The 12293-nt window shown below is 37.9% G+C and overlaps 4 protein-coding genes across 5 annotated transcripts; all 4 read right to left on the bottom strand.

Annotated features, from left to right (window-relative positions):
* Nucleotides 1-443: 443 nt before the first annotated feature.
* On the bottom strand, nt 444-5668 carry NOA1 (P-loop containing nucleoside triphosphate hydrolases superfamily protein). Its single transcript, XM_012235062.4, has 13 exons — nt 5177-5668; nt 4802-4987; nt 4600-4686; nt 4424-4503; nt 4123-4204; nt 3745-3765; nt 2863-2908; nt 2173-2291; nt 1911-2024; nt 1703-1810; nt 1513-1602; nt 1058-1167; nt 444-821 (listed from the first exon to the last, which is right to left on the bottom strand). Exons 1-13 carry the CDS (start codon nt 5585-5587, stop codon nt 572-574), a joined length of 1704 nt encoding a protein of 567 aa, XP_012090452.1. The 5' UTR covers nt 5588-5668; the 3' UTR covers nt 444-571.
* A 136-nt stretch (nt 5669-5804) lies between these two features.
* Nucleotides 5805-7325, bottom strand: TIP5;1 (tonoplast intrinsic protein 5;1). The gene is made up of 3 exons (XM_012235371.4): nt 6777-7325; nt 6417-6661; nt 5805-6321 (listed from the first exon to the last, which is right to left on the bottom strand). The coding sequence occupies exons 1-3, from the start codon at nt 6904-6906 to the stop codon at nt 5938-5940; spliced, it is 759 nt and encodes a 252-aa protein (XP_012090761.1). The 5' UTR covers nt 6907-7325; the 3' UTR covers nt 5805-5937.
* A 250-nt stretch (nt 7326-7575) lies between these two features.
* LOC149492927 (uncharacterized) lies at nt 7576-8878 on the bottom strand. The gene is made up of 2 exons (XM_089715336.1): nt 8125-8878; nt 7576-7862 (listed from the first exon to the last, which is right to left on the bottom strand). The coding sequence occupies exons 1-2, from the start codon at nt 8416-8418 to the stop codon at nt 7668-7670; spliced, it is 489 nt and encodes a 162-aa protein (XP_089571462.1). The 5' UTR covers nt 8419-8878; the 3' UTR covers nt 7576-7667.
* Nucleotides 8879-9024: 146 nt separating this feature from the next.
* On the bottom strand, nt 9025-12133 carry LOC105648616 (PLAC8 family protein). Of its 2 annotated transcripts, XM_012235060.4 has the most exons (5): nt 12006-12133; nt 11711-11922; nt 11380-11494; nt 10478-10743; nt 9025-9508 (listed from the first exon to the last, which is right to left on the bottom strand). In XM_012235060.4, exons 2-5 carry the CDS (start codon nt 11816-11818, stop codon nt 9290-9292), a joined length of 708 nt encoding a protein of 235 aa, XP_012090450.1. In that variant the 5' UTR covers nt 11819-11922; nt 12006-12133; the 3' UTR covers nt 9025-9289. The 2 variants fall into 2 exon arrangements, with proteins under 2 accessions (XP_012090450.1, XP_037491873.1); XM_037635945.2 differs by having other exon boundaries at nt 11711-12083.
* Between the last annotated feature and the right edge of the window lie 160 nt (nt 12134-12293).

Here is a 12293-nt window from a genome sequence, read left to right as displayed (position 1 = left end):
GAAAATAAAATAATTAATGAATTGAGAAAATATTGCAATCCTTTTTTTTTCACTCCTCCATTCAAATACAACAGTAAAAAATATTTAAGAAAAGAAAATAACATTCCATTATTTATTTTTTCCTTATCGTCCTTTTGCCCTTGTCCAAACAAAGTATAAATGGGCCAGGCTTGTTCTGGTTATCCGCTGTTGTTAGCATATGAAGCCCACTAATGATTTTATCACTCTTGGTAAAACCAACTACCTGTCGTCGACAACCACGACAAATTGTTAAGTCGCCACTATACTATTGTCGACGACAAATGGTTAAGTCGCCACTATACTACACTACACATTAGCCATCTCGTTTGGTCTAGATCGTTCGTAAACGACAGCCTCCTTTCACGTTGTTCAAGAACGATAGCGTGCCATTTGGAACGATAAAACCGGCTTTCCGCTGGTCGTTTGGCATCAGCAACCTCAGTATCTCCTTTGTCATTCGTTAAAAACTGAGAAATCCTCTACATTATTACATAATCCTTTTACAGTTTGGCAAACTAAGTACAGAATTGCTTAAAAGATTTTGAAAAAATTAGAAATTCCATCTTGGTCTCAATTCCTCTTCCTTTTCTGTTAACTCTCGATACTGGTACCACTCTGCTCCATATTTGCCCACTGGCAGTGGAGGCCGAACAAAAATCTCGACTGGCTTCGGAACATGGACAGCCAAATGCAGTTCTTTGGCAATTTCTCCTAAATTCATATCAGGCCTTCTGAGTGATTTGCTTGCAGGTTCAATAGCAATCCATCCAAGACCAGATATAGCTATGTCACTTGCAGGTCTGCCCATGCAAAGAAAAATAGAATCACAAAGCAGATATTGGAAGTAGAGCAGCAAATAAGCCAGACTCTTCCGCGAGCTACTCAAAACTCAATATATAGCAGTACTTCAAAAAATTATTTGCTAAAAAAATTATTTTCAATGGTATAGTAATTAAAGTTCACATATTTACTGTAACAATAAGTGTTATTAAAATTTTGAATAAATTTATGCGATCATTAGTACAGACTAATCTACCTTTCTGCGTCTTCAAACTTTATTTGCAATTGACGCACAATTTCAAGTCCTTTCCAATCTTCTGCTCTCTCTTTTCCAGTTGGAGGCGTCAATAGAACTCCAAGTTCTTCCTGCAACAGTGCCACCAAAGCCTTTTTATTAACATTGAATTAAAAGAAACACTTTGAGATAGCTTTGCATCACAGCCATTTATACGATTATCTTATTATTAAAGAAGAAAAGCTTCAACGCAACCCACAAAATTTGGCTTTAAACACCACTGCTCCTTAACATCCATGCACCTGCATGAGATTATAAATGCACCTTAAAATGCAAGCACATCTACAGCTACCTTATTTCTTCAAGGTGCATGTATATATTACAGCTCAAATGCAAGGGCCCATATAAAGTGATCAAGGTGTTCACTGAGTGAGTGAGTTTTTTTGACACAGAAAATACAGGGTGACTTATATTACCAGGTAAAATTCATCTGCTTGGTCAGTGGGTACTATATGAATCTGCAAAGCCTTGGGGCCATAAAATGTTAAGCTTGTTTCTGGTAGAACCTGAAAGCACCAAGATTTGTGACATGTTCAGTCCAGAAAAAAGGCAGGGCACACAAACAAGGCTGACTACATTGAATTCATAGAATCAGAAGAAAGTAACCTTCAAGATGTCAATCCGCACAAGACCTCCCCAAAATATCGAAAACCCATTCAAGCCATTCGATTCAAATTTGTTTGCTACCCCATTTTCTGAGGCCAACTTAGCATTCTGGTGTAAAAAGCACAGTGAATAGAGTAGAAAATGTGTAATTTTAGTAAATAGAAGTGTAATTGATGTAAGCTTAAAGGACATTTTGAAGAGAACATACAGGGAAAGATTGACCCCTAAGACGACTCCGAGGAGCAAGGATAGGCAAATCTTCTGAATGAACAACCGCAGCTTGCCTGTGGTGGAGATGAACTCCAGGTGTATCAAATATTTTCTGCAGAAAATGAAAAGTTATACTGCATGTTTATAAAAAGTAATCATAAACAAGTACATTAGAAAACCAATAACTTAACACTGCATAGAGGAAACAGCCTAGAGAAACAGATAAATATATACACTAACAAGAACAGAACAATATATACCCCTCCTCCAAGGAAGGCATCAATCTGAATTGGACCTAAGGTAGTTCCAGGAACAGCAGATTGTACTGGTTTGTATTTCCGAGCAGCTGCAGCTGCTGGATCCCGTTGTGCCATCATTTCTGATGTTAAAATTTAGTAAACAGCCAAAAGTTAAAAGACATGGACAAATACTTTACCAAAGAGTGGAAGAAAAAAAAGAGCAAGAATATAAACATAAATTATCTGTACTTGGAATCAAGGTCCAGAAGACCCAAAAAGAGCACATGCATATTCAACAACAGCAGAGAGTTTGTGAAAATTATCACAATATCAGCAGAGAAACACTAGTTTCTAATTTCTTAGACTTCCAAAACATACAAACATTTACACTGCTTGATTTGAATAGTAAGAGGCCTATTCATTCAATATGCTGGACACTAAACAGGACAGCAAGAACAAAAGGGGGTTAAATGAAAAGCCAGCATCTAGTCATTTCAGATATATATATATATATATATATTGGTCTATTTAGATTGACAAGCTTTACAACCACTGAGAGCTTGAGTTCGCACTCAGCATTTCCAACTACATTCTTCATTAAAGATAATGTTTTTTCATCTTACTGGTTTCATCCTTTTCCTCCTCTTCATTAATTCTCAAACATAGATTTACCTTGGTCTTAATTAAAATATGGAAAATATATTTACTTACTCAGCGAAGCATTGATGAATGCAGATTTCCCAACATTAGCTGAACCCTGTAGAAATGGTGAAATTAACAATCAAAATGTGCTGACTCATAAACTAAGCACTATGAAAATTGCTAAATCAAGCATGGCAACCAACTTAGACCAAGTACTTCATGCTTGAAGATTGGCCAACAGTGGAAACACATGTGGCTATTATTTTGAATTTTGTCCATATGTGCATATGTAAGTTGCAGAGAGGGAGGTCACCAATATTACCCTTGCAGACCTCAAAACAATTGTATAAAGTTCATGTTCTGTCCTGCTACCAAGACAACTAATAGATTTCCATCCTAATCTGAAACTAAGAGGCAGTAAACTTTCTTTCTAGAAGTTGAAATTGTAACTCGGTCTCTAGAGGTGAGTATTACAGCAAATTGCCAGGTAAAAATGTCATAATCAATAGCATGCCCATCAATGAAGACTTCCTTCTTTCTCGTGTATGACTCCAAGTAAAACAACAATGAGATAAGTCCATAAAAGAATTAATAGCGTCATAAGCTTTCATAAGCTACATAATTTAGTTAATGCTTTTACAAATCTGACCTTCAACCATTTTGAAAAGAAGTTTATATAGTGCCCGATCAACAACAGCTTTACACCTAAACATTTAAACCCGTCAACAAGGTTAACGGAGATGTAATTCTCCTTGCTGTTCACTAAGGCTTACTTCATAGCCTCCAGTTCCGTCTGAGACTACTCCTGTATTATCTAAATTATTTATTTGATTCCAGTGAGAGGGACAAACAACAAATGCACCAACAGCATTCATAGATCAGTAAAAACCATCCTTTTTCAACCCTACTCTGCAAACCACTTTGAAGCTTCCAGTTAAGAGAGTTACCAACCAGAATATACACGTCCCGGCCCTGCACCACAAGCAGAAACACTAAGAACTTCGCTGGATGAAAATACAACACAATCATTTTGTTTCATCGAATGTAATAGCACAATAAATTCTGATGGTTAGAAAGACCTATAAGAGAAGATTCATAATTTTAATAATATGATACAGGTTAATTATGGAATTAAATTACATGTCAACATTCATTCACTTTTCTCATCCTTTAGACTAAAACAATATTGAAGGGCACAGAAGAGATGCAACCCTAATAGAAAAGGGAAATCATGTAGAGGGAATGGAATGGACAAAAGTCATTACATTAAAACGAGACAAACAGTAGCCAAAAAAAACTTGTTCTTTCATTTATTAATTGGGGGGGAACCTTTTTCTCCTTCTGAATTTCTGAGATAACTCCAGCAATTCCAACTAATGACTTTGAGCTTGTAAGATGGACGCTTAGAACACTGTCAGCAAAGAGAGTGTATCAGAAATATTCGAACCCAAGCTTATTGCTGAAAGCTAGAAATTGTTTCAAGAGAAGGAAATAGAATAAAGACATGCAATAAAAGCTTCAATGCCAATTACCTACAATCAACAGGAAGAACTTTTCTAACAAAGAATTCCAGGAAGTCAACACCAATACACCATAGCATTTAAACAAAAGGCATATATATAAAACTTACTTAAGCTTCTTTTTTGTAGTGGCCTCTACAACCCAATCACCAACACAATTAAGATCAGTCTCTTTTGGAAGGAGATCAATCTGATAGAAAATTATAAAAAGAATCTAATAAAATTTAATGCAAAAACCTTATATCCATATCATGAAGTTACAAATCACCAATACAAAGATTACCACCTTAGTTATAACTAATATTATTGGATTTGCACCAGCAAGATCACGCACACGAGCCAAAAAACTGCCATTGAAGTCCACAATATCAACCTACTTTCCCCAAAGATCATATATCAGATTCCATTCATGCATTGAAAATCTCATTTTGACTTTTGGGCGACAAGTAAATTTTCTAGGCAGTTGTAAGTTCCTAGGAAGCACTCACTAATTTGACGATCAGAGCTTTCTCATGACGCAAGTGAGACAGTTTTTCCCGAAGCTCGTCAGCTGAAACAAACTGCTTCCCTCCAGGATACCCTCCATTCCCACCGACAGCAGTTATCATATGGCCATGAGATAAAAGCTTACATCTCCCACAAAGAACAGTTCTAAGCTGGCGGTGTCTCTTCTTCTGCAACCCGAAGAAAATAAGAATAATCATAACCACTCACATTTACGATATTCCCATAGCAATAGCTCTTAAACGAACTAAATTTAACTTTTCTATGCTAGCAATTTAACAAAACCCTGAAACACCTTTCTTATCCAAAGCCAACAACAAGAGAACAGCATTTACTAGCAATACATGCTATCTACAAACCAATTCATAAGTTTCCGGAAGGACATAACCCGGAGCTTCCTGGTCCAAAGTCTGCAATGGAGCTCCACACCCGTAACAACAAGCCACCGTCATGTTAACCTTCAAAGCCTTCTCTTTCTCTTTCCCTTTCTTCTTCTTAGGCTCTTTCATTACTAGTTTAGCAGCTTTGTATGCCTTTTGGCGGTCAAGAAATTTCTCTCCCGGAGTCGGGGCAGCTGCCCCTGTACCATCGGTTTCGGGCATGGAAACGGATAATTGGGTCTCTGAAACTGGCGTTTTTTGCGATTCTTTGGATTTGCAAAAGATGGAAATAGGTTTTGCGTAAATTCTGATGAATTTAGGGTTAAAGCGTGTGAGCTGATGTGGGAGAGGGACAGGAGAGAGGAATGTAGAGAAGGTTTTAGGCGCCATTAATTACCGTTGTCAAGAGTTTCTCAGCTCTGAATCTTTTTGAGTGTTCAAGCAGAGGCGCATAGCAGAGCAAATATCATAGCAGCGAACATGTCTACATGTTGCTGTCTATGGGCTATCATTTTTGGGCTTGTGAAGCCCATTTTCGAAAATTTTTTCTAGAGCAAAGAACTGTTCAGTATACAAGTGATCTCATGATAAGGTCTGCTAAGGATGATTTAGCAAATCTTCACATATTTTTATTTTATTTTATTGATAATTTCAGTTGTATCGTACAAGCAAGCTGTTTTTTTTAAAAAAATTACATAATCAAAAACCTAACTGAGGGGCACAATCGTAAGAAATGGCAATTAGACTCTAACACCATCCGAAATTCCCCTAATAGAGTCAGGAACTTGATTAGGAAAAACAACGTTATCGTAGAGAAGCCCGGCAACCGTGGCTCCAATCAAAGGTCCAACCCAATACACCGCTTGGTTTTTAAACCTTCCAGCAACTACTGCAGACCCAAATGCACTTGCAGGATTCATTGAGCCGCCTGAGAATGGTCCTGCAGCCAACACATTGGCTCCTGCCACAAGCCCAATTGCTAAAGGTCCAATGGCTCCCGGAAGACTGCGTCTTGGATCTCCAGCAGCATAAATTGTGTACACTAAACCAAACGTTAATACACCTTCTAGTATAGACGCTCCAAATCCTGTCATTTCCTCTGCAATTGTGTAAGTTGGAAGATTCTGCAAAATTTTCACACAAAAGTTTAAACAGAATTAGGAAAAAAAATTGATTCAAATGTTCATTGAAATGATAAAATTAGGAGACGTTTAATTACTTGTCCAACAATGGCTACTTTTAAGAAAACGCAAGCCATGACAGAGGCCAACATCTGTGAAATCCAGTAGAATAGGGCAGTAGGGACACTAATGTGGCCTCCAACAGCCATACTAAACGTGACCGCAGGATTCACATGCCCACCGGAGATGTTGGCCGCTATGTAAATTGCCGATGAGAGTGCAAAACTATTTGCAGTTGCAACTATTATCAAACTGGATGGATCTGCTGCTGGCATCAATTTCCCTGTTTTAAGACAATCAAACGTTACTTCTTTTGCGAATTTTCTAAATCAGGAATCATTACACTTCGATGTTTGCAAAAATAGAAAACGGAGCAAAAGTCATAATTGAAGACATACGTGCAGCCATGGAAGATCCTACAACTGCAAACACGTAAAAGAAAGTGGAGATGAACTCTGCAAGGTATGATCTTAGAGCGTCGGGACTAACAGATTGCTGGAAGCGTACAATTAGTGATGTTGGTGCCATTTTTGCTTACCGAAAAGAAGAACAAGGAGAAGGAGATTATGATTCTGGGCGAATAGAACAGAGTTGATGAATCAAGAGAGAAAACAATTTTGAAACAGTTGCAAATAGATTACACGGAGTATCTCTCGTTATATATATGTACAAACAAAGGCAACCATTCGTGAATAGGCTTGAAATTCAAAAAATAAAAATAACCGCTAAATGCCACATGGTAAGATGCAAAGTTGCCAGTGCTGGCGGTTTATACCGTTACCATCTTTTTGAATTTGTGGAATGACCCCTGCGTAAGTAACTTCCTATCTTATGAAGCAAATTAATTCAGCAATTCTCAGACAAAACTAATTAAGTAACAATTATACTTGGTTTTAACCAGCAATTAGTATATTAAGACCATCACAAACCATTGCTTTACCTCCTTTTTTGTCGGAAGCAGAATTGTCACTTCATTTTAGCAATTCATAAAAAGCAGGAACTGTATTTTGTTGAGTATTGCAAGAAGATCAAAATGGAGGGATTGATGACAACGTGCAGGGTGGACGGAAAGAACACTCAGTTTGAAGATCCAGATAATATTGTTTAAGCTTGTCATTCCTTATCTCTTTATTGTCTGATTTCTTACAGAGCATCTGCTTATGTTTAATTTGAGAAGTTGCAAATGGAACAGACAAAGACTTCAAGTTCGTTCCTTTTTTTGTTTTTTTTAACAGAATGAAATGGAATTAACTATCTTAAATTCTTACATTCTCAGATACTACAAAGCATTAATTAATATTAAGATTCGTCAAAGGAGGAGGAAGAGGTGACCTCCTGACTGGTCGGACTTCGGTCTTGAAGAGGAGAAAAGAGAGTTTGTCCACAGAGAAGTAGACAAATCCACCACTCGAGTGAGTAACAAATGATCCAAAACTCTCCCCCACAATGCAATGCCATGCCGGCCCATACACTGCATCAAATTCCTGATACAAAGTCCAAAGTATTGACCCGTCATTTTCTATTGAACCAGCAAAGCTTCCATTATTTCAATTATATTTGAAATATGTTGCACCTAAATTCAGAATTCAAACAAAATTGCGGGTGCCAGCAAAGTAATTGATACATGATCTAAAAACAAAATTAAAAAATTACTTCAGAAGCAAAAATTTCCGCTAGAAGCAGGATTTGTAAGACTCGAGTAGCCATTTTTTAATTTTAACAGACCAAACAGAACAGAATGTTTACCTTCTTGAGACACATGGCAATACGCGTAGGATTGGGCCTCTTCTCGAGATTTGCATCCAGAGCTGCTCTGGTGAACCGAAACGCACGCTCCTGCATTGCACCGGGCATATCAGCCGATCTCAGACGGACATTTAAATCAACGGCTATTGCTGCTAGCATTGCTTGATTGGGCTGTTGTGTCTTCACCACGGATGGCACTGCTAACATGCGCCTAGGTGGACGCTGTACCATTTCTCTGCCCTTCACCACTCCCCTGATTCTCTTGCTACCATTCTCTGACTGAGGTCTCTCCATAACTGAAACAAGTCCAAGCTTTCGCCTTCCAGAGAGGGAGAGAGAAAGACAGGTGCTTTGAGAAATTAGTTCTAATTGTTAGGTAGCAGATATTTTTGAAACGTTTCAACTTTGAATTTTGACAGGACAAGCCTTTTTCTATGCATTCGTTGATTTTGGTTTTGAATAAGACAAGAAAAAGCAAGTCTTTTAGTGTTTTCTGGACGCAAAATATATGACCAATGTCATAAATAATAATATAATAAATAAAGGAACGTGGTTGGGGAATCGGGAGGGCCTCGAGGCAGTCTATTGATTTCAGCTTTTTAACTTGGGGAACTGATATTACCATAATTTGTTCCATCTATCTATCATTTGTGGGCCTGCTTCCACCATTATTAGCCACTGCCCCCTGGTGATAAACGAAAGTGGAGAGACCGGCCGACCCCAATCATTATCTTCTACTTCTTCTCTTCCCGATTTGCAAATTGGGAAATCTACAGAATTGGACAGTTCATTTCACAAAGCAATTATGTGAATCTGAGACTATTGTAGAGTGTATTCCCAATAAGAGAATCAATAATACAAGAAGCGACCATGTGCTTCGAAATTAACAACAAAAGAAACTGGAAGCCTGAAAGCGATGTTGCATACAAAATGGCATCTTGTGTAGTCAAATGAAGTAAGAAAACAGGTACAAGATATGGGTGAATATGAGAAGACAACAATACTTGTCAAAACTGAACTTCCCTACATCCAAAAAGTATCAATTCTAGCAAAGGTTCATCATTCTCGAGAGTTTCTTGTATAAGTATCTGTTCTACAGCTGGAAAATCATTTTCCATATGAAATTTGCTTATTACTAGACTTTTGTGTACTTGTGACTGTGGATTCACAAAGGCTGCATCTCTAAGTTGGTGCCTTTTTCAGAGGATGGTTCAGAATTCTGGTTCTCACTGGCGGAGTTCATCTCCTGAACAGGGGGTGGATTGACGATGGTCATTGGCATCACAAAGTTGTCTGATAGGCGTCCTTTCATCTCCCTGTGTTCTTGGCACAAAGCACACCAGTGCAAGCAGCAGTGCACCATGCATGGATCACAGGGTGAGTTCTGCAGTCCGTGAAGGAAACAAGTTAGTAAATTGCAAGCCCAGATAAAATACTGAGCCTTTGTTCAAAAGACTAGACTTTCCAATTTGAGCATAAGAGAAAAAGATAAAAGAAAACATATTCTTGACTCTAATTATCTGATTTACAGTGAGCATATATGCATTATCATTATACGATAAATATTAACACTGACAGCGAGGAAGCTAAATGATGAACCTAGTTAGAACATGCAAACAAAAAATTTCAAATGCAATCCGAAAAATTGGCCAATGAGGATGTTAGCTTGATGTTCTTATTGAAGTTGGTCAGCTGATGAAACAGCAAAGGCAGGCAATGGAAGTAATTTCGTCACAAGAGGTTGAATAAAAACATGTCAATCAAAAAGCAATTAAAAATTGCAGGAGCAAAATCATATCAGCATATTTGCAATGAATTTCAGCTGTCAACAGGCACAGAGCCAGGATAAGGAGAGGGGGGGGGGGGGTGGGCGGGGGGAGAGGAGATGGTTTTAAGCTCATTGAAAGTGCATGATGATCAAAGTTCAAGACTTATCAATGCTAAAGGAATTTTTAGAGAGAGAAGGGGAAGCAATTGCCCCCCTTCCATTACAGGTAGCTCTGCTCTGGCTGTCTGTGCATGAACTGATATAACAACATATGTCCTTGATTTTAGCATATATGCAATAAAATAAAATAACCCATCACTTCCTCAATCTCCCACATGCTTAATGCTTGGGTGGGGTATGGAAATGGATGGGATGGGATGGGCATGCAGGAAAATTCTATAAAATGCTCATTATCCTGAACAACTAAGTTCTTCTATGAAATATGCAAGATTGTGCAAAGCATTTATCTTGCAACATCTACCCAAATGTGTACCTACTAATCTTCTATATGCCCAGAAACATTTTTAAGGATCCACATGGCCCTGTAAGACAAAAAGTGTGGTAATTTAGACAACTTCATGTTACCTTGAGGTGATATTTCTTCTGTAAGGATTGCCGAGCAAGACCAGTGTAAATGCCACACATCCACCAAGCAAAAAGTAGACCCTCACAGATTAGAAATGATGTTCTTGGGTCAACACCATGGAAGATCGCTGTTGCTGCTGCCAGTGCCATTCCACCTTCAACACAAATGGCATGACAAATGCAAGGTCTAGTCCAAGGGGTATCGTCTCGTAAGCTCTCAACATTTCGCCCAAATAATACACAAGGACAAAATAGTCCTGTCCAGCCTGTTGCGTTGTGAAATAAGAAAATCATAAATTTATGTGGCTTCTGGTCATCTTCCTTCTTTAAAATTATACTAAGACACACGCTCATACACATAAGAAGCACAATGGGGTTAAACTCACAATAGACTCTCTTTGCTGGCTCAATTTATAAAAGATAAATGAATAGACAATGCAATTACTTTGTAATCTTTGGCAACTACTGCATATTTGTACATGAGAACAAAGGTCAGGATGAGAAACAAAAAGGTGATTGCAATATGTGACATCACCATTATTTGGCCTTCATCTCTTTTAATCAAAACTTGGCTTCACATTACTTCTTCAATTTGACACAGAGAAGTTCAAAACAACTTTCAGTGGTTATGACTGATAATAACAATATAACAGCCATGGATAGTTATCACTTGTCCAAATTGTCAATGTCGCTTTAACTAGCAAAGACAATTTCAAACCCACATTCTTGTGACATTTCGTGTAGCCTTAACAAAAGAAATTACACAAATTAAGCACTGATACATTGAGAAAGATTTATTAGGCAGAAAATTAATAGACATGACTATCCAGGAAAGAGATGAACAAAAACATGGCCTCAAAAAATGTTCTATATGCAGCGTATTTTTTGTAGATCAAACTTACAACTTTCAGTATCTTCAGTACAGCCAAAAATTCCGGTAGTCCAAGGCTCGTCTGCTAGAGGCTCAAAGTTTTCGGGCAGAGGCTGCCCACATTCGTTGCACTTGCGAACAGCCAACTGCCAAAGGATTATTCACACATTCAAAGATCAGATTTTTAAACAGTTTCGGCCAAAATCCCACGCAGAATTTATAAATTCGTAATATGACCTAAAACTGGTTTATAAAATAAATCAGATACACCTTTTCAATCCTCCATTGTTAAGAATTAAATTTCAACTCTTGACAAAAAACAAAAGAAAAAGTTCTGAACTGATACGGAGATAGATTGAAACCTGAGGAACTTCGATTGGCTGATTCAGCTCACCAGGCTTAATGTCCTCTACAGCCGTTTGCTCTTTCGTCAGCTTCACATATCGTGAGTGATTGCTTCCTTCTGCCATCTGATCTCACCAACCCAATATCGAACGCCCAAACAAGAAGACTCCTGATTGATCTAAAATGCGAGAGAACTCTAACCTGGACTTCAATTCTATGCTCTGTAACACTGTAAATCTGGTAAATCTGCAAAATCTATCTGAATTTAAAGGTTAAAGACAAGAAATTTCTCACAAAGTCAACTTCAATTACTTTAGTCCATAGGATTTCTTCAAATACGCTAACCAGTCACCGTCCCGCAGAGTCAGGCTTTAGACTTTAACCCGAGAATTTGAATCGTCGATCGACTAGTCCAATAAATTGATACTAGAAGATGGGCCATGACATTTTGGGCCGCCATAGTATTAAATCCTTGTAATTCCACCTCATTACATGAATTAAAAAAGATCGCCACGTGTAGAATTCTTGCATTTTCACATTATTTTCGGTTTATCCCATAATTTATTTCAAAAATTTTAATTATAGCTATCTTAACCATTG

This window comes from Jatropha curcas, chromosome 10 (genome assembly GCF_041381405.1).
Source record: "Jatropha curcas cultivar XTBG-Jc1 chromosome 10, XTBG_Jcur_1.0, whole genome shotgun sequence".
NCBI lineage: Eukaryota > Viridiplantae > Streptophyta > Magnoliopsida > Malpighiales > Euphorbiaceae > Jatropha > Jatropha curcas.
Note: the sequence above shows the minus strand (reverse complement) of the source record. Positions and strands in the feature narration are given on the sequence as shown.

What these genes read in the sequence shown, in the direction of transcription:
- NOA1 (XM_012235062.4), bottom strand. Translation starts at nt 5,587, where the DNA reads ATGGCGCCTAAAACCTTCTCTACATTCCTCTCTCCTGTCCCTCTCCCA. An exon ending in TTCCGGAAACTTATGAATTG is followed by an intron (nt 4,988 to 5,176) that starts GTTTGTAGATAG and finishes TTCGGGTTGCAG; the next exon opens with AAGAAGAGACACCGCCAGCT. An exon ending in ATGCCTTCCTTGGAGGAGGG is followed by an intron (nt 2,025 to 2,172) that starts GTATATATTGTT and finishes CATTTTCTGCAG; the next exon opens with AAAATATTTGATACACCTGG.
- LOC149492927 (XM_089715336.1), bottom strand. Translation starts at nt 8,418, where the DNA reads ATGGAGAGACCTCAGTCAGAGAATGGTAGCAAGAGAATCAGGGGAGTG. An exon ending in TTGCCATGTGTCTCAAGAAG is followed by an intron (nt 7,863 to 8,124) that starts GTAAACATTCTG and finishes ACTTTGTATCAG; the next exon opens with GAATTTGATGCAGTGTATGG.
- LOC105648616 (XM_012235060.4), bottom strand. Translation starts at nt 11,818, where the DNA reads ATGGCAGAAGGAAGCAATCACTCACGATATGTGAAGCTGACGAAAGAG. An exon ending in AGCCAATCGAAGTTCCTCAG is followed by an intron (nt 11,495 to 11,710) that starts GTTTCAATCTAT and finishes ATCCTTTGGCAG; the next exon opens with TTGGCTGTTCGCAAGTGCAA. An exon ending in AGAAGAAATATCACCTCAAG is followed by an intron (nt 9,509 to 10,477) that starts GTAACATGAAGT and finishes CACGGACTGCAG; the next exon opens with AACTCACCCTGTGATCCATG.